Source organism: Herpailurus yagouaroundi, unplaced genomic scaffold (genome assembly GCF_014898765.1).
Source record: "Herpailurus yagouaroundi ecotype Mexico unplaced genomic scaffold, PumYag 183, whole genome shotgun sequence".
Lineage (NCBI taxonomy): Eukaryota > Metazoa > Chordata > Mammalia > Carnivora > Felidae > Herpailurus > Herpailurus yagouaroundi.
In genome coordinates, this window is record NW_024412414.1 from 2,370,254 (window position 1) to 2,390,676 (window position 20,423).

The 20,423-nt window shown below is 47.4% G+C and overlaps 1 protein-coding gene across 8 annotated transcripts in view; it reads left to right on the forward strand.

Annotated features, from left to right (window-relative positions):
* Positions 1–20,423, forward strand: part of TMEM40 (transmembrane protein 40) — a 59,805-nt gene that overhangs the window by 23,939 nt on the left and 15,443 nt on the right. For 7 of the 8 annotated variants that reach the window (XM_040491924.1, XM_040491923.1, XM_040491922.1 and 4 more), the window contains one exon: positions 19,843–19,923. In XM_040491924.1, the coding sequence (XP_040347858.1) occupies positions 19,843–19,923 (81 nt within the window). Of the gene's footprint in view, positions 1–3,351; positions 3,544–19,842; positions 19,924–20,423 lie in introns of those variants that run through there. The other variant, XM_040491926.1, reaches the window with a different exon arrangement.

Consider the following 20,423-nt stretch of genomic DNA (forward strand, 5'->3'; position numbering starts at 1 on the left):
AGGAGGGAGCTGAGCTGGAGCCTCCCTTAAACCTCTGGTAGCTCTGTCTCAGTCCTGGCAATCTGCCCATGTCCGAGAGATAGGAAATGCCTTGAGGCTGTGCCTCTATCCTATGTCAAGTTCACATACAACCAGGTGCTGCAGGAAGTAAAGTCTTCATTTGCCCCGAGAGGGGAAGTACCTTCACCTGGGATTAGGAAACAAACAGAAGGTGAAGATTTTTTTTTTTGAGCACCTACTATGTGCCACTCATTGAAACCTTTAAATGACAGGAAGTATTCTATAGCCCAGTAATTCTTTTTTTTTTCCCCCAGTAATTCTTTTCAAAAAAAAAATTTGTTTTTAACATTTATTCATTTTTGAGAGACAGAGGACAAGTAGGGGAGGGGCAGAGAGAGGGGTGGACAGAATCCAAAGCAGGCTCCAGGCTCTGAGCTGTCAGCACACAGCCTGATGCGGGGCTTGAACCCGGGAACCTTGAGATCATGACCTGAGCCAAAGTAGGATGCTCAACTGACTGAGCCACCCAGGAGCTCCTGTAGTCCAGTGATTCTTAAACTTGAACAGGTATCAGAAGCACCTTGAGGGCTTGTTAAATACAAATTGTGGGTCCCACCTCCAGAGTTGCTCATTCAGTAGGACTAAGATGGGACCCGAGTATTTGCATTACTAAAAGGTTTTCAGACGATGCTGAATCTGCTGGTCCAGGGACCATGTTTTGAAAATAACTAATCAGCTCAACTTCCTTTCCTCTGTGTAATGGTGGTTTTCAGTTTTCTTCTTATCTACCTCCAGGGACAGAGGACTCATTGCCTGTTCTGCTGACCTGTCTCATTTCTGGATAGTTCTTACTGTAAAGACAGGAATTTTGTGTGTGTGCTTATGTCGAGATGAGAACTTACTCTAACTGCTCTCCTCTGTAGCCCGTTCTTTCTGCCTCTAGACCACAGTCTCATCAGAAAGGAGCAGCTGGAAGGGAGAGACCTGCAATTTAACTGACGGTCTCCCTCATCCCTACAGTCCACCAACCAATCCCTGTCTGTTCTACCTTCTAAATCAGGGCTGTCCAGCAGGAATAGATTGTGAGATCTATGTACCCACAAAAATTTTTTAATTTTCCAATAACTACATTAAAAATAGCAAAAAGAAGCAGGTAGAACTAATTTTCCCATATTTTATTTCACCCAGGGTGTCCAAAATAATATCTTTTTAACAAGTAACCAGTACAAAAATTATTAGTGAGCTTTTATATATTCTTGTGTTTCATAGCAAGTCTTGGAAATCCGGTGTGTATTTTGCACTTACAGCACATCTCAATTCTGACCAGCTACATTTCAAGGGCTCCATAGCCACACATGGCTGGTGACTACTGTTTGGGACAGTGCAATGACCACTGTCCCTAGTCCTTATCTCTCCTGCCATGGCTCATGCTCGCCTGGATGCCTGCCCCTCACAGCCTCACCAATCCATAACATGACAGCCAAATTGTTGTCTAAAATATAGATTTGATCATGTCCCTCTTATGTGACTCCCCGTTGCTCTCAGGATAATATCTAGCCTCCTTGGTCTGGCTTCCAAGTCCCTGCCTCTCACTTTCCCTTCTCCCACCCCCAGCATCCCCTACTCTCCTACTATACTGAATGATTCACAGATCCTCAACACAAGCAATGCCTCTTACCTCTAAGCCTTTGCACACATGGTTCCCTCTGCCTGGAATACCCTTACAATGCTTCTTGGGCTTCCCTTTCAGGTCACACAATCATCCAACAAAATTTATTGAGCACCTACTATGTGTCAGACACTGTTCTAGGTCCTGGAGCAAACAATACATAATGAGGAAATATGCATAATAAAAAACATACAGTATGTCACATGGTGAACAATAAAGCAGGATGACCGGGAAAGGTGGTGGTGGCAGTCACCACTTTGTACAAGGTAGTCAGGGAAGACCTCTTGGAGAAGGTGACATTTGAGTAGATACCTGAAGAAGTGAGGAAAGGAGCTAGGAAAAAGCACTTGAGGAAGAGGGAACAGCCAGTGCAAAGGCCCTGAGGGTGGAACCTAACTGGAGCGTTTGGGGCACAGTTTAGTGTAGCTGGGCAGAGTGAGAGAGGTCATTGAAATTAAAGTCAGAGAGAGCAAGAGGTGGGTCCCAGATGGTGGAGGGCTGTGTAAGTACTTGAGTTGTTTTTTGTTTTTTAAGTTTATTTGTTTATTTTGAGAGAGCAAGAGAATGCGATAGAGTGGGGGAGGGGCAGAGAGAATGGGAAAGAGAATCCCAAGCCGACTCTGCCCTATCAGCACAGAGTCCAACACAGGGCTCAATCCCTAGATCAAGAGTCGGGCACTTAACTGACTGAGTCACCCAAGTGCCCCAAGAATTTGAGTTTCATCCTGAATGAGGTGGGGGTCCTGGGAGGGTGTTTAGCTGAGGAGGGACATGAGCTGACTTGGTTTTTAACTGGATCCCTCTGGTTGTCACAATTAGGACAGCCACTGGGCTAAAGCCAGGAGCAAAGAGACTAGGGATCATGTTGGCTGGACCAGGGTGGCTGCCATGGAAGTAGAGAGAGGAGGCTGGATTTGGGATATGTTGAAGGTGGGGCCAACAGGGTTTTCCAGATATGTCAGACAGAGTATGAGAGAGCAAAGAGTCAAGGATGACTCTGAGATTTTGGCCTGAGCTTAGCATTGAAATGACTCCTCTTCCAGGAAGCCCTTCTGGGAACCCACAGCTCCCTGGGCTGTGCCCTCATGGGGCCTGTCATGGCCTGTCTCTATCTGGCCTGGGTGCTCCCCTGGGCAGTGTAGGACTTGTTTACTATCCTGTTTCCAAAGTGTTCGATAAGTGAGTAAGAGGCAGAGGCAGGCTGAGCTGGGGTTATTCTTGGCCTCAGTGTAGGAGGTCAGGCCCCACCCCTCACCCCCGTGGGAACTGTGTTGTCCTGTCTGCACACAGCAGTGGATATTCTAGCCTTGGACCAGTTTCCTCACCAGGAGAGGGCACTGCCAGTTCCATTCACAGGAGACCCCCAGTCCTCTGAACCCTGGGCCTCCTGTCCTGCTGCCTGCCCAATCTCACCCCTTGGGAAAGCATCGGTTTGGCCCACATGGCTGCATCCTGAGTCAGTCTCACCCTTGAGGTGGAGGTGGGATCTGGGACACACCCCACCTCCTTCCTGCCCAGAGCTTGGCCCGGCCAAGGGCAGTGCAACTACCCCCAACATCACCGCCTCCTGAGTCAGCAGTCATGGCCATGCCCAGAGGGTGGGTTTGGGGGTTTAGCTGCTCCAACTGCTGTGCCTGGGGTGTCATGAGCAAGACTCAAGTCAGACAGGAAGGCCTGGGCCCCCTGATAGCACCAGCAGGAAGGAATGCCACCCTGGTGAGTGAGTGGGGCCCAGGGCAACTCATGCCCCGCCCCCTCCCTGTCACTGGGGTGTGGCCTGGCCTCTCCTGCCTCCCTCTTCCCCTGCCCAGCCTGGCATCGGCACAGTCCACACACTGCTCTCCTTGCAGCCAACACAGGCCTCCCGACCACAGGTAATGGGACATGTGCTGGGTGAGGGGCAGGGTGAAGGGTTAGTTTTCAGAACAGCCTCTTCCACTGGCTGACCTGCTGTGGTTCCTAGGTGGGCCTGGACTTGAACCCCAGCTCCATGCCTTCCTGGCTGGGTGAGTGCCTCCGTCTCCATCTCTGGAGGTATCGGGGGAGGATGACAAATATTCACCTCCCTGGGTTGTTTTGAGGCTTCAGCCAGCCCGTAGCAGGTGACTGACTCCTGATTCTGTTGCTCAACTTGCTGCAGGACCTTCAAAAACCCCTTGGTGCCTTTGAGCCTCAATTACCCCATTTGTGAAACGAACGTGCAGACTAGATCTCTAAAGGCTTCGCCCACTCTGCCCTTGTGGAACCAAACACTTGGGAGAACAAAGATGTTTCCCCCCAAAGCATCCCGGTCTCTGTGCTTTGCCATCAGGTGAAGGCAGCTGCTCTCTAGACATTTCCTTCGGAGGCGCCCTGGGTCCTCTGGCCAGGCCCGGTAGACTGGAGAGGGTGAGGAGGCCAGTCCTCTGCCTTGGGCTCAAAGGCACCTTTGGGGAGAAAATGCTGAACAGGCAGAGCCAGGCCTTGGGGGAGGGGAGGCCTGCTCCCTTCAGAGAGGCTCACCCAGGTGGCTTGGCCTGGAGGGAGCCCCACCCACCCCAGTCTCGCCTCCCCCCACTTGCCCCTCCAGTGTCTGGAGCCCCCTCTGCTGGGAGCATCCCAAGCCCCTCCTCAGAGGCAGCCTTCCGGCTGGAAGCCCAATCCATTTTCTTTTTAAGGGCTGATGACAGTCATGTGCTTATTATTTTATACTGCTTTGTTTAGAAATTGCCAGAAAAGTTGAGTCAGGAGTGTGTGTAAGGGAAGTGTGTGGTGTGTTTTGTTTGGGGTCCAAACCGTGGAGATCTATACATAATGGGACCTCCCCCCACCCCCTCCCCCTGTCTCTGAAACTCCTAGAACTCGGCTAGTGTAGCCCTCTAAAATGATAGGGTACCTGTGCTTTGAAATCCTCTCCAGGCTACCGTTTCAGAGAGATCTCTCTCACGCACTGGCTCCACACCAGGGATATACTGGGCATGGTGCTGCCAGAGGCCTTATTTCGCTCTTAACAGCAACCCTGTGTGGGAAGTCCTCTTTTTTTCTTTAGTAACAACTTTATTGAGACATTATTCACATGCCATCAAGTTCCCTTTTAAAGTGTACAAGTCAGTGATTTTTAGTATATTCACAGAGTTATGCAACCACCACCACTTATATCTAATTTAGAATTTAGAATTTTTATCATCCCCAAGTAAACCCCATACCCTTTAGCAGTTAACCCGCATTTCCTCCTTCCTCTGGCAACCACTCGTCTACTTTGTGGATGATCTCTATGGATTTGCTCATTCTGGGCATATTATTTAAGTGGAATCATACAATAAGTGATCCTTTCTGACTGGCTTTTTTCACTTAGCATCACGTTTTCAAGGTTTATCCGTGCTGTCACACGTCATCAGTCCTTCGTTCCTCTTTGTGGTTGAATGGCGTTGTGTGATTGTATCACGTTTTGTTTCTTCATTCATCAGTTGATGGGTTGTTTCCGCTTTGTGACTGTTGTGAATAAAACTGCTGTGGCCGTTCGTGTACGAGTTTTTGTTACAATCCCACCAACTCTACACGAAGGCTCCAAATTTTCCACACCCTTACCAGCACTTGTTACTATCTGGACTTCTTATTGTAGCCATCTTAGAGGGTATGAAGTGAGACCTCACTGTGGTTTTGTTTTGTTTAAGTTTTATTTATTTCGGTATTCTCTACACCCAGTGTAGGGCTCAAACTCACAACCCTGAGATCAATAGTCTTATGCTCTTCCAACTGAGCCAGCCAGGTGCACCTCTCATTGTGGATTTGATTTACATTTCTGTATTGATGACATGTGGAACAGCATTCCGAGTACTACTGACCATTTCTTTAGAGAAATGTCTATTCAAATCCTTTGACAATTTTATTTTAAATTAAGTCTTTTCTAAGTTTATTTATTTATTTTGAGAGAGAGAGAGAGAGAGAGAGAGAGAGCACAAGCGGGAGAGGAGTGGAGAGAAAGAACGGGAGACAGAGAATCCCAAGCAGGCTCTGCACTGTCAGCACAGAGCCAGACCTGGGGCTCGAACTCACTAACCGTGAGATCCTGACCTGAGCAGGAACCAAGAGTCAGAAGCTTAACGGACTGAGTCACCCAGGTGCCCCCTTTTGACAATTTTAAAATGAGGTTGTCATTTTATTTCTGAGTGGTAAGCATGCCTGTTTTTCCAAGGGAGGTTTCTGAGGCTCTGAGAATGAATGTGGTATGTGGTGATCTCAGTCAGTGGAAGGTAGTGGTGGGAACTGAATCCAGGTCTGTCCGACATTCATGAGTGAGCAAGCTCCTTCTCTCACTCTGGATGACTGCTTTCTGGTGTTCACTGTTGCCAATTGCATGTGTGAGGGGCGGGAGAGGGGGAAAGAGAGAGACAGGAAAAAAGATGGAAAAGAGAGAGAGGAGACAGACAGTGAAACTTAGATGACAGAATGAGAAAGGAGGCTGGATTGGCTTTGGCTGTTTTTATCTATTTACCTAGATATCTAGTTATTTATTTGAGAGAGAGAGAGAGAGAAAGTATGTGCAAGGGGAGGGAGGAGTGGAGGTGGAGAGGGAGGGGCAGAGGAAGAGGGAGAAAAAGAAACTTAAAAAAATTTTTTTTAATGTTTATTTCTGAGACAGAGAGAGAGAGAGAGAGAAAGCATGAGCAGGGGAGGGACAGAGAGAGGGGGAGACCCAGAATCCGAAGTAGGCTCTAGGCTCTGAGCTGTCAGCACAGAGCCAAACATGGGGCTCAAACCCACAAACCATGAGATGGACACCTAACTGGATGCCTAACCGACTGAGCCACCCAGGTGTCCCAAGGGAGAGAAAGAATCTTAAGCAGGTCCACGTTCAGTGTTCAGAGCTCAGTGCAGAGTCCAATGTAGGGGCTCAGTCTCATGACTGTGAGATCATGACCTGAACTGAAATCAAGAGTCAAATGCTTAACCGACTGAGCCACCCAGACGCCCCTGGCTCTGGCTGTTTAAATAGGCACCCACCTTGGAAAGTCAGAGCTGGGGAAAACCTTTTCAGAGTTTTTGGTTTCTTTGCATTAATCTGCAAACACTGGGGCAGGGAGGGGCTCTAAAATTTTTACTGAGGGCTACACCGCCCCCCTAATTTTTCTTTGTTCCTAAATCTGAAACAAATCTGATTCAACCCCATAACCCAAACAAGGAGCAGTGTCCCCTAGTGTCTCGCTGGGTTTAAGGATCTGGAGCCGTGGTTGTCACACTTTTTGATTGCATACGCTTCTCCAGAAAAATGCTTTAGGCACCCCCAACAGATACATATTTACTGACTTAGAAATTACATACAAGTACGTGATGATTGACTAATATCTAAAGGCCCAATATACACTTGGAATGAAATTAATCACGGACAATAGTGGATGGGAGTCCACCTCTAGAGTAGTTTTTCTGTTCTTATGTCAGTCGGCAATATACTGAGCGTATGAGATCCCATTCATTGTTGTTTTCAGTTGGTAAGGTGGCTGACGCAAGACTTGAGCGGCCGGCGGTCTGTCCCGCACTTTTCCTGCTGCCTGCTTGTATTTTCTCGGTTGGCGTTATCTCCATCCTCAGTTTCTCTGCAGGGCTCTTTGAAGCCATTTGTCCATTCCGTGGAGGCTGATTGGCTTAAAATGCATTGTTTAATCCTCAGATCTATCCAACCTGGCACCACAATGTATGGCAGTAGGCTGAAGGTAGAGAAACGAAAGACAAGGCCACAGCTTCCCGCTGGCCCTGGGAACCTCCCCCGTAGTAGACATGATGTTCAGTATCTGGTATACAGCTGGGGGTGCACATCAAGGTTGAACTATATACTGTTTAACTGTCTTTAGTCAAAAGTTAAGTAGAGAGACATAGACTGACATTTTCCTCCGGTACTTTGGAGATTATAATTTGAAAGACTAATAGGTTCTGAGCTAAGGACATCTAAGCCAACCTCTGCCATTCCTCAGCTTGCCACCTCTCCTGGCAGAGTGCTCATGACCACCCAAAGTAGTGCCCTGCTCTTCCAGCCACTTCTCCTGGGTCTGATCTTAATACCCACCCCCCCACATCCCCTGGATTATCTCTGTTTGTCCAGACTCTATTCTGTTCAAAACCTAGGATCAAACCTAGGATGGGAGATGGTGAGATATGGGTCACCTTCTTCATGGTAGGCTCTGTGCTTCTGTTAATGTGACCTAAGCCTGTGTTAGCTTGGCTCTGTAGCTCTATCACCTTGTTGGCTCATACTACACTTCAACAAACATTGATTATGAACTTACTGTGTGCTAAACATCAAGTTAGATGCTTGTGCTAACATTTATTTACCTTTCAGAGGGCCTTTTAAAAATCCTAGGTCTTTCTCTATGAACATCCTCTAAGCTGGGCTCACCCACCTTCTTTCTGCACACTTGATGTTGTCGCGTTTTAGCCTAAGTGCCACCCTGCACTGCTCAGAGGCAACCTTAGGCCCTGGCTGCTTTGTTGGGTATGCTGTGGCCAAGAGAGTCACCTAGATTCATGACAGGTCTGTCTGGCTGTGGTCAGCTGGCTGGGCAGCACGGCTTGTCATCCCACCACTAAACTGCCGGATGGACTTGGGACAAGATGGTGGAAGAGGTGCACGCTGCGGTGTCTTCCTTCTTACTCTGTGAGGTTCCCTCCATGCTTAGACTTCAGACTCAGATCTGAGTTCATAGCCAGATGCCCCACTGTGTGACCTTGGGCAAGTCCCTTTCCTTTTAAGGGCCTCGGTTTTGGTCTCTCAGCTACAATTCTGTGGGATTCTAGCTTGGAGAAAGGAGAGACAGCCAAACCTGGGGAGCTGGGGTGGGTAAGGTGAGCCTGGGGCAGGAAGGGGGAGGGTGCTGAATGAAGAAAAAGGAGTGTGAACAAGTAATATAAAAGAAAGAAGGAGATGCTAAAGAAACTTTGCCAGCCTACTATTTCTTTAAGCTCTTAAATTTAGTATTTTATGACTTCTTTTTATGAAGCCCTTTGTCTAAGCCAGGGGCTAGAATATAGTAGAGAGCAAGAAAAACATGATTTTTATTCCCAGGGAGCTCAGAATTAGCATTCTTTTCATCTCAATGCTCCCAGCAACCCTGCAAGACAGTGACGCTGATCCCATTTTACAGACAGGGAAACTGAAGCTCAGAGAGGTAAAGTGATTTACCCAAAGTCACAGAGCTGGGGAGCAAAGTGATGAAGCATGACCTGAGTGGACTCTGTCAGACCCCTTTGCTGCAGTGACTTAATCAAGATACCCTCAGTATAATGTCCTGGCTAAGGGCATGATAATTTTATCATGAACTTTCCTATCTACAACCCCATACGAGCTCCAAAATGTGAATAACACATTATTCTCTGTCTTGTAGATGAGAAAAAGAACCTAGAGGGGGGAGGTGATGTACCCGAGGGCACAGAATGGGTTGGGGGCAGGGCCAGGACCAGGCTCTTGGTCTCATGAGAGCTGACTCAGTTTCCTCTCCCAGCCCCTGCCCCGGGGCTGCTGAGAGGATTGACCACCCACACCTTGGGATCCCAAAACTGCTGATAAGCTCTGCCCCTGGCTTCTGAGGGTCTGTTTCTGATTCATTGCCTTCTCCAACTATCCCAATGGAGGAATGGAGGAACTCTGGACTTGGGAATTGGCACTGTCCAAAGTGGGCAGCGACAGGGCCCAGGCCTGGACTTCAGGATGGAAAGGCTGACCCTGGGCATGTCAGGGATTGAATCAGATGGCATTTCCCAAAGCTGTGCCAAAAGACATTGAATGACATTCTGGGGAAAAGGACAATGCTCTTGCATAGTTTGGGGAAGGGTTGGATTTAATAGGGCAAAAGAGCTTTCACTCCTGCAGGCCTTTTCAGAGCCTTTAATATTCAATCGCACATTGTGGAGCTCCTAGGTGAGGGCTATGAAAAGTAGTGTTGCCCAAACTTCTCTGACTACAAAATCCCCTTTTTACCTGGAGTATTTCAAGGGGCTGCTGTTCCCTACAAGATACTGTATGTATCTTATTATTAGAACATGCTGTTCTGGGCTTTCCTGCAAGTCACATCAACCTTGGGGCCCAAAGTTCTTTGCTCACTTGATGAATCTTGAAGAAGTTAACTGGAGGGTAGGACTGTTTTTCTAGAATGTCAAAGCTGGAAGAACCTTATAGAGCGCATCCCAACTTCTACATATGGGGAAACTGAAGCCCAGGGCAATCCGGCAATGCGTTTGGAGGGATGAGGCCAGAGGCAGGCAGGAAGGCTATTTTTTTAACACTTTAACACTCTGCCTAGCATGTGATGCCTTTGTTAACGATGCAGACTTCCCTGAGCCACATCCTAACCCTAACTTTGCTCCTAACATCAGCCCCCTGAATGAGAACCTTCCAAGGAGAGAGTTCTGGGACTCTGCCTGTCAACAGTGCTCCTGGGGAAATTGGATCATTAACCAAATTTGGGAGACACTGAGCATGGACAAAGGGAGAGGATACTCTCATTTATTTATTAAGCCAGTGTGGTAGGCTTGTTGTGGGCAATAATATCATTTAATCCCCACAACACTCTCAGAGACAGATATTAATACCCCATTTTATACATGGGAAACTGAGGCTGAGAGGAGCCAGGCACCTAAGGACAGGGATAAGAACATAGTTACAACCAACTCCAAAGCCCTCAGTCCCCTTATCAAATCTCTTGGGAGGGAGGCAATGGGAACAGAAAAGCCAGGCCCTAGGGGCGCCTGGGTGGCTCAGCTGATTAAGCGATTAGATTAAGCAAGTCTGACTTCAGCTCAGGTCATGACCTTGAAGTTCGAGGACCCCCTCTGTCGGGCTCTGTGCTGACAACTCAGAGCCTGGAGCCTGCTTCAGATTCTGTGTCTCCCTCTCTCTCTGCCCCTCCCTCGGTCATGCTCCGTTTCTCTCTCTATCTCAAAAATAAACATTGAAAAAAAGAAGAAGAAGAAAAGCCAGGCCCTCTTGATGGGAAAATGGGACAAGTTTGGGCTTTGCCTGGCTGGGAAGGAAATATTGGAGGCATCCTTCCTATCTCTGGAGTTTGGGGGCCCAGGAGCATGGTGGAGTCAGACCAGGAACCTGGTTTAGGAAGAAAGAGGCTCAGCCTCTGCAAGGGCTCTGGGTTGTGGCGGGCGCTGGGGGTTAGAGACTGTGGCAAGCTAACAGCCTCCAAAATGTCTGCATCCTAATCTCTGGGAGCTAAGTTAGGTTACATGGCAAAGGAGAATTAACGTTGCGAATGGAAGTAAGGATGCTCATCAGCTGACCTTAGCACAGGGAGATGATCCTCGATGACCTGGGAGGGCCCAATGTCACACTGACACGAGGTTCCTTAAAAGTAGAAGAGGGAGGGAGCACCTGGGTGGTTCAGTCGGTTGAGCATCGGACTCTTGATTTTGGCTCAGGTCATGACCGTAGGGTCATGGGATCGAGCCCTGAATTGGGCTCCACACTGAGCATGGAGCCTGACTGAGATTCTCTCTCCTTCTGCCCTCTCCCCTACTCTCTCTCTCTCTCTACCTCTCTCTCTCTCAAGTTAAAAAAAAAAAAAAGTGGAAGAGGGAGGCAGAAGAGGTCAGCATGGTGCAAGGTGAGGAGTTGAGTTGACAGTGCTCGCTTTGCAGATGGAAGAAGGCGCCAGAAGCCAAGGACTGTGGGTGGCCTCTAGAAGCTGGACAAAGCAAGGAGATTAAGGTTGGGGAGGAGAAGCAGCAGCAAGGAAATTTATTTTCTCCTAGGGCCTCCAGGAAGGAACACAGCCCTGCTGACCCCTTGCTGTTAGCCCAGTGAGACCTGTGTTGGACTTCTCACCTATAGGACTGTGAGATGCTAAACTGGTGTTGTTTTAAGCCACTATGTTTGCATCACAAGTCAGAATCCTGAGAGAGAGAGAAACAGAGAGAGAGAGAGAGAGAGGCTGATGGTCTGACCTGAGTTCAGGGCAGTGACCCCTCTAGAATTTCCATATCAAAGGAATTTAGGGAGCAGGTTGATCAGTTTGGGAGATGCTTGTCCTGGAGCTGTGTCTGCCGGACCAGGATACACTTTATGTTAGGGTGTGTGCCTGTCTGGGGTGGCTTGGGAAGCCCGAAGGAGATTCTGGAGGGCTCTAACTTGCCCCCTTGGTGTAATCACCAGAAGAAGGGGCTTCAGTCCCAGGTGGACAAAAACGACACATGTCCACGCCTTGGGCAGCAGCTGCTGTTTCTGTTTCCAGTTCCCTTTACTGGCCGGGGCCTGTTTAACTCTGGCTCTGCGTTTGTGGCTTCTAGGCACAACGCTGCAGTCTACCTACAGGAAAATGGCCATTAGCCTGACCTTCAGGGCCCAGGATGATCTTCCCCAACCTCACGGGGTTCCTACCTGTTCAACTTCCTGCCACATGCTTCTTCTAATAAACCTTTATCCCGTTCTGCCTTTTGCCACCTGTTGAAATCCAACTCAGTACCCCCCAACCCCCGGCCCCCTCCCCAAGGCGGGGCACCGGAGAAAGGGGACCAGCTCCTGAATCCAGAGTCAGGGTTCTGGATCCAGCCTGGCCCCTGAGTTGCCATAAAACCTTGTACAGTTCCTCTCCATTTTTGGGTCTCAGTTTTCTGTCTGTAAAATAGGACAATAATCCCTTCTCTGCCTCCCTTCTGGTTAGCATGAGGATCAAATGAGCTGCATAGGGAAGGCACTGTGAGGCTGTCATGGCTCGGTGTTCCCTAGAATTCCTCCCAGCCTGGGCCCAGGCCCTTGTGACAACAGGAGCTTAGGAATTTGGGGCTGAACTGAAGGGGAAATCCAGTTTAGCAAGATCTGTGGGTGCAGAGGCCCTGGCATCACCCGTGACTCAGCAGGGCTGGGCCTTTTTGGAGAAAAGCGCTAGAAAGGCATTCCTCGCAGGCTCAGTCGCGGATAGGGGGTTACCTGCGAGAGGGGGTTTTAGGGGCCTCTAACCGGGATCAGGGAATGGAGGCTCTCGGCTGGAGCAGGGATTGGATTCGAGTCCACCGGTCAGCTGGGCGACCTTGGACAAGTCACTTGTCTGGCCGAACCTCAGCTTCTTCCTGTGTAAAATAAGACTTGTGCTCGTGAAGTGAGATCTTGGAGAACATGCCATGTTCTCTTTCCTCTCTCTGCTTTCTTCTTTCCTCACTTCTGTCTCAACACCCCTTGGTCCATCTTGCTTCAAAGGAGGTCACACACTGTGAACTTGACCTTTTAGAAGCTCGTCCCAGCGACCCCTCTGCCAGTGCCTGATGCTCTACCATTAGTGCTGTCCTTTTGAGTTAAGCATTGCCCTGCACATGGATTCTCGAGCTTTAATTTTTTTTAATTCTATTTATCCTTTCTCATAATGGAAATGTGGGTGGAGGAGGGATGGGGCAAGGACGTTAAAAGGAGAAAGAGGGCTGCCTCAGTTCCAACCTCCATGACAGTTCCATTAGTTCCATTGCCCTTGCTTCTGATGGCTGAGCTGACAAAGTGCCGGAGGAAGTTCCTTTGGCTATGAGGACCCTGCTCAGGGCTCCACCAGTGGCTGACTACAAGCCATGTCAGCATCATTTGCATAGCACTCCCATGACTTCGTGGCTTCATTCCTGGTGCTAATGACAAGGGCCTGAGAAGAGGTGACAGCTTCACTCCTTCCATCTCCCATCGTGGACAAAGCAACTACTTTGTTCAGCCACTTACTAGTTATGGCCCTGAGAAAGTTTCTTAGTTTCCCTGTGCCTCAGTGTTCTTATCAATAAAATGGACACAACCAGCGTGAGCCCTCACAGAGTCGTGGTGAGCACTCCGTAAGATAACATGTGTGACGCGCTTACATCGTTGCCTGACAGATAGTAAGTACTTTGTTGTCATGGTTGCCATCGTCATCATCACCATCATCATCATCACGTCTTTCCTTTAGCCGGGCCCTGTGTAGGGTTCAGTGACACAGAAATGAAGCAGTTTTAGTCTCTCCCTTCACCCTGGGTTCCAGCTCTAGTGGAGGAGACACACCCTGGGTGTGTCAGACCCTCTGCTGAGCCCTGAGCAGAGAGATCTGAAGGTGAATAAGAACAGTGGTCCCTGGAATTGTGCAACAAAGTGCCCTCCCTTGAGGAAGAAGAGTCTGGTATGAGGCAGAATTCACTAGGCTCAGGAGAGCAATATGCCTGGGGATAAGGTGGAGGTCCACTCTGGGCCTCCCCCAAATCCCTTTCTTCTTTAGAGTTGTTTCCTGCAACTGCTTCCCATGTGGGACAAAGCCCCTTGCCTGTATGCCTTTGCACGTTGTTCCCTCTGGCCCTTCCAAACTCACCCCAGCATTCCCTTCTTCAGGAATCTTCCCTAACTCTGGTCTGATTTGTCCCCTGGGCTCCCACAGCCCCCTGGTCTACCACAAAATTCCTTGAGGACAGGGATGTAACTTGTTCACCATGTATCCCCAATGCTAGCACATAGTAGGTGCTCAATTAACATAAATGTAATATAGGACTTTTTAAATTTTTTTTTTCAACGTTTATTTATTTTTGGGACAGAGAGAGACAGAGCATGAACGGGGGAGGGGCAGAGAGAGAGGGAGACACAGAATCGGAAACAGGCTCCAGGCTCTGAGCCATCAGCCCAGAGCCCGACGCGGGGCTCGAACTCACGGACCGCGAGATCGTGACCTGAGCTGAAGTCGGCCGCTTAACCGACTGCGCCACCCAGGCACCCCATAAATGTAATATAGGAAAGGGGAAGTGTGTATCAAAACTTCTGACTACAGGGGCTCCTGGGTGGCTCAGCTGGTTCATGTTCAAGGAAGGAAGGAGAGCCAAGGCACAGCACCAGCACTGTTGGTTTCTTTTGTCAGGAGAAGCAAAACCTTTCCCAGAACCCCAGCCAAACCCCTGCTCACTTCTCCTTGGCCAAAACTGGGTCTCATGGCCACTCCCAGCTACAAGGGAGGTTGAGAAAACAAGTATCTAACTGGAGCTGGAAGAACAAAATTGCAGTTTTGTTAGCAAGAAAGAAGGGCAGGGCTGAGTAGGGTAGGGTAGGGTAGGGAGGATGAGGACTGGTTAGGCAACTAGCACAGGGCTTTATAAAGGAGGTGACATTTTAGCTGTGCCTGGAAGGTCAGACACTACTTTGACAGGGCATGGGCAGGCCTGGGGCTAGACACCGAATGGTCGAGAGTAATAGGAGGTCTGTAAAAGAGGAAACTCACATTCACTGAGCCCTGCTAAGGGCAGGCCCTGGCCATCTTTCCTCACTGTGGTTCTACCGTCACCAGTTCACAACTGAGATCACTAGAGCTGAGAGAAGGGGACCCGTCTGCCCAAGGGCATCCCGTGCACAGGTGACAGGAATGTGGTTGGACCCTGGTCCATCTGCTTGTATACACTATACAAATGCTGTCTTCTTGCTGTTCCTGTTGTAATAATGACCAAAACTGCAGTTTTGATAGCAAGAAAGAAGGACAGGGGTGCTGAGGAGAGGAGGATTAAGGGAGTGAGTTAAGGAGGCTGGAGATTGGTTAGGTACTAGCAACTGGCACAGGGCTTCATGAAGGAGGTGGCATTTGAGCTGTGCTTGGAAGGTCAGATACAAATTTTGACAGTAAGAAAGAATGACCTAGGTCTGGAGGCCTGACGTCATCTCAGCTGGCATTTATTTCATGCCTGCTTTATACCAAGCATTGTTCTAAATGCTTTACGTGTTTTAATTCATGCCATTTTCACAACAACACTATGAGAGAAGCACTATTATTGTCCCCATTTTACAGATGAGGAAACTGAGACAGCGAGAGATTAATTTGCCCAAGATCCACAACTAGAAGTGTCTGATAGGATCCAGGCCCAGATGGCCTGCCTTTGAGGCACAGGGAAGGATATTGCCTTGCCAAGGTCTTGTGGTGGGTTAAGGGTAGATTCTGTACCAGGGCTCCTGGGTAGCTCAGTCAGTTAAGCGTCTGACTTCAGCTCAGATCATGACCTCATGGTTTGTGAGTTCGAGCCCCACATCGGGCTCTCTGCTGACAGCAAAGAGCCTGCTTTGGATCCTCTGTCTCCCCCTTCTCTCTTCCCCTCCCCTGCTCACTCGCTCTCTCTCTCTCTCTCTCTCTCTCTCTCTCAAAAAAAGAGTAGATTCTGCACTAAAAACAACCATACATACATGTAAAAACCCAAAACTCATAGATACAGGGAACAGATTGGTGATTTCCAGAGACAGGGGCTGGGGATGGCTGAAATGGTCAGTCAAAAGGTACAAACTTTCAGGAATAAAATAAATAAGTCCTAGGGATGTAATGTACAATATGATGACTATGGTTAATAATACAGTAGTGCATATTTGAAAGTTGCTAAAAGAATAGATCTTAAAAGTTCTCATCATAAGAAAAAGAATTTGTAACTCTGTATGGGAACATATGGTAACTAGACTTACTGTGGTGATCATTTCACAATGTATACAAATATTGAATCATCATGTTGTACACCTGAAACAAATATGATGTTATATGCCAATTATACCTCAATAAAAAATTAAAAAAAAATTTTTTTTTAATGTTTATTTATTTTTGAGACAGAGAGAGAGAGCATGAATGGGGTAGGGTCAGAGAGAGGGAGACACAGAATCTGAAACAAGCTCCAGGCTCTGAGCTGTCAGCCCAGAGCCCAACGCGGGGCTTGAACTCATGACCATGAGATCATGACCTGAGCCGAAGTCGGCCGCTTAACCGACTGAGCCACCCAGGCGCCCCAAAAAATTTTAACACAATTAAATTTTTAAAAAAGAATAGATTCTCTAGACAAGTGATTCTCAAGATTCTCAAGTGACTTTTGCCCCCGGAAGACATTGGGCAGTATCTGGAGACATTTTTGACCATCACAACAACTCGTTGGGGGATGCTCCTGGCATCTAGTCGGGAGGCTAAACACCTTGCACATACAAAGAATCATCGGTGCTGAATGTCAGGAGCGTTGAGGTTAGTAACCCTAGTCTAAACTGGTCAGAGAGTAGGGAATCTACCCCAAGTTGAGGGCTTAGACTCTGAACTGGGAGAAGAAATATGGGAGGCTTCCAAATGAAGCCTGCACAACAGGCAATGCTGCTGTAACAAATAGACCAAATCACAGGCTCAAATAAGAGGAAAGTTTATTTCCGTGCATATAGCTGATCAGAGGCAGGTTCAGGTGGGCTGGTGGCTCTGGGGCATGAGGCCTTTCCAGGCTTAGATTTCCTTTTGACTTCTTGCTCAGGAATTCCCTGGGGTATTGGTTTGTTATGCATGAAGGAGATTGTTTCACTTCCCCCCACCCCCACCCAGTGTCTGAGTTCCAGCATATACAAAGCAGGAAAGAGGAAGTAGAATGCAAGCAGAAGTATGCCTGAGGCTGACACCAGACTGTATCACCTGTGAGCATAGATTGTCAAATCTTTAGGAACTTTGGACGCTGATTATTAAGCCCAACCTTTATTAAGTTATAGAAATGTACAATTAAGGGGCACCTGGGTGGCTCAGTCATTTGGGCATCCGATGTCGGCTCAGGTCATGATCTCTTTGTTCACGAGTTCAAGGCCTGCCATCAGGCTTTTATGTTATGCCCAGAATTCGTGATCCCCAAATACCGCCAGGGAGCCGAGTCCGATGTAAAAGCAAAAGAGCCTTTATTCGAGCTAGCTCAAGCTCAATCCCCTACCTGCACCGACGCAGCAGTGAGATACCAGGGAGAGAGAGTGAGTTTCAAAAGGACAAAGGTTTTATTGGGGCCTAGGAGCAGTTGGTGAGGTAATGGCTATGGCCTCAGCCGATTGGCTGGGGAAGGGTCCGAGTCCTGTTAGGCAGGTGGGGGGGGGGGTTACTCAAGGGGAGGAGGTGTGGTCAAGGTGAAGGACACAGAACAAGATGGAGTCGGCCGGCGTAGGCCTGCCCTTTCATTTACACCACAGAAAATAGTCACCTCTACAAATCAGAGCTTGATGGTTCATTTTGTTGATGGTCTAAATGTTAGAAAGTGATCAAGAAAACACTAATAATGCAGATTCAACCTAAAACTGGGTTGCACCTATAGCCATTACATTGTAAATAGCACAAGTCGAGAAAATAGTCTTCCAGAATTTGAAAACTAATGCTATTCAGCAAAGAAGTTGCTCATATCACTGACAAACTGTGACAATGAATGCCTTGGTTGTTTCACTTTTGTCTTACTCGTTAATGTGAAAGAAAATATCAGCTGACATTTACATTAGGAGTATTCACGTTCATCAATCGTGTCGGCAACTTTTTTGCTGAAACTGATAGTAATCAATAACTTATAGTAGTTTGATTTTGACACTGTTGCTGATGATGGACTTATAAAAAACTGATAGCAGGTTTTGCAAGAAATTCCAAATCACACTGAAGTTACAGGTGTGTGGGATTTGCAATAAAGAGTACTGTATATTTTATTATTTGTAAACTGTATGCTATGCATTTTTTACATCAGTAACTTATAACAAATGTGTGTGTGTGTGCATGTGTATGTACTTTTTTTCCTGGAGAGCCATTAAACAGTTACTGTCACACCACCACACATATCACATCCACACACATTCCATTGGCAGGAATGTAGTCAAATGGCCACACTTAGCTTCAAGGGATGCTGGGAACATAGTCCGTAGCTGGGTGGCCATGTGCCCAGCTAAAATAAAGGCTTTGTAGGGGAGCCCTTCTCCATATATCTTCCCCACCGAGAGCACTAGCTGACTCTGGTCAGCCGTTTGGATTTTCCAAGGCCACAGTTATGGCCTTCTTGTACGTTCACCTGAAAGCCACCCTCCAGAGTTACCTCTAGCTCCCTCTCAGAATTTCAGGAAAGTACGGAGTATAGTGTCCTGATGGGATAGATTTCCAAACTTTGCTCTTCACCTTCAAGTGCCTGCTTCCTGCCCTTACCGTCACCATAATCGTGGATGCTGGAATTCCATGGAAATGCATGGAAATGCTGGAAAGGCATTCCAGCAGGGCCGGACTCCAGAGTGGCCTCTGAGTAGTTTTGTGCCCCAGACCAATGTTTTGAGGTGTATTCATATGGGTTCTGTGCCTCTATAAGATAGGAGTAATAAAAATACCTTGAAGGGTGATTGTAACAGTCAAAGGAGACAATATTTGGGGAAGTTTTGTTGTCTAGAAACTATAATCCAAATGTGAGGAGCAATTAAGCCAAATTCCTACCTGACTTTGGTTTGTGATCAGGCTCAGAGAAGTCCTTTGTAAAAGGGCTTAAGTACTGATATACACTGATATATACTATTCTGATATTGGCATATTACATTTTTAACTAAGGAAAGATTCTTGGCTATTTTATTACAACAAAAGCAATACTGTTAAAAATTTAGAAAATGTAAAGTAAAAATAAGAAACGAAAAATGCATTATATCACCACTCAGAGATAACCACAGTTTATATTTTGATAGAGCTCCAATAACTATTAACTCGTCGTGTTTGTTTATTTGGACTCCCACCTACACCCTCCAACCCCCCAATAAGATCATGTTGAAGAAAGTCCCAGACATCATATAATTTTATCATAAAAATTTCAGTATTTATCCTTACATTTAAGGACACTTTAACTCAATATAACCTTAATATAAATATCACACCTAGGGGCGCCTGGGTGGCTCAGTTGTTAAGCGGCCAACTTCGGCTCAGGTCATGATCTCTCGGTCCGTGAGTTCGAGCCCCGCGTCCGCGTCGGGCACTGTGCTGACAGCTCAGAGCCTGGAGCCTGTTTCAGATTCTGTGTCTCCCTCTCTCTGACTCTCCCCTGTTCATGCTCTGTCTCTCCCTGCCTCAAAAATACTTAAAATGTTAAAAAAATTTTTTTTAAATAATAAAATAAGTAAATAAATATCACACCTAAAAATACATGTTTGGGGCCAGGGGGCATGTTGGTTATCTCTGTACCATCCACTCAATTGTGCTGTGAACCTCAAACTGCTCTAACAACTAAAGTCTATTTTTTAAAAAAATAAATAAGTTACCAATATTATCAAAAGATGATCATTATTTAAATTTCCCTAATTGTATATTCTTTTTTTATAAGTTGTTTTCTTGTATTTTTGAATATTGGGTGTTTGTCTTTTTCTTCTTTATTTGCCAAGCTGTTTACACATTAAGGGGATTAACTGAGGTGAAATTAATTATTATTGTTATTCTAATTACTTACTGTTATTCTTCCAGGGAAAACCATGGAGACTTCAGGACCTTCTTCCCAGACTCAAGATCACAGTCGAGTCCCTGGAGAAACAGAAGATCTGGACTGTATGTTTGCCTCCTCTCACCCTCTGGGCAAAGCCACGTGGGAGGTAGAGTCCAGCAGTGCTGGTGGAACAGAAGGCTCTGCTTAGCTCATGTTTCACAGTGGCTCAAGTCACAGTTGAATCCTCTGGAGAAGTAGTGTTTTACACACACACACATGCACACACACACACACTTGGTCCAGTCTGTCCCCTAGAACTCTTTAGCTTTGCAGACCCTCAGTTGCTTCCCAAATCTCAAGGGGGTTCTGGGGACTTAGGAGAGGGTCTCGCACTGGGGAGAGTCCCGAGAAGGTGGGAATGGTCCTGCTCGGCCCCAGAATGGGGGATGAGAGGGTTCGCTTGACCAGATCATACCTGCCCTGTAATTTACAGTGAATCCTACATTGGCAACACAGTCTAGTGACCTCTGGGCAGGATGGGGGCTGAAAAGCCCCTCTCTAGTCTCCATATTCAGAGAAATTTATGCCTTGGGCCTTCCTAGAGCCCCTGAGGCTTCTGAGA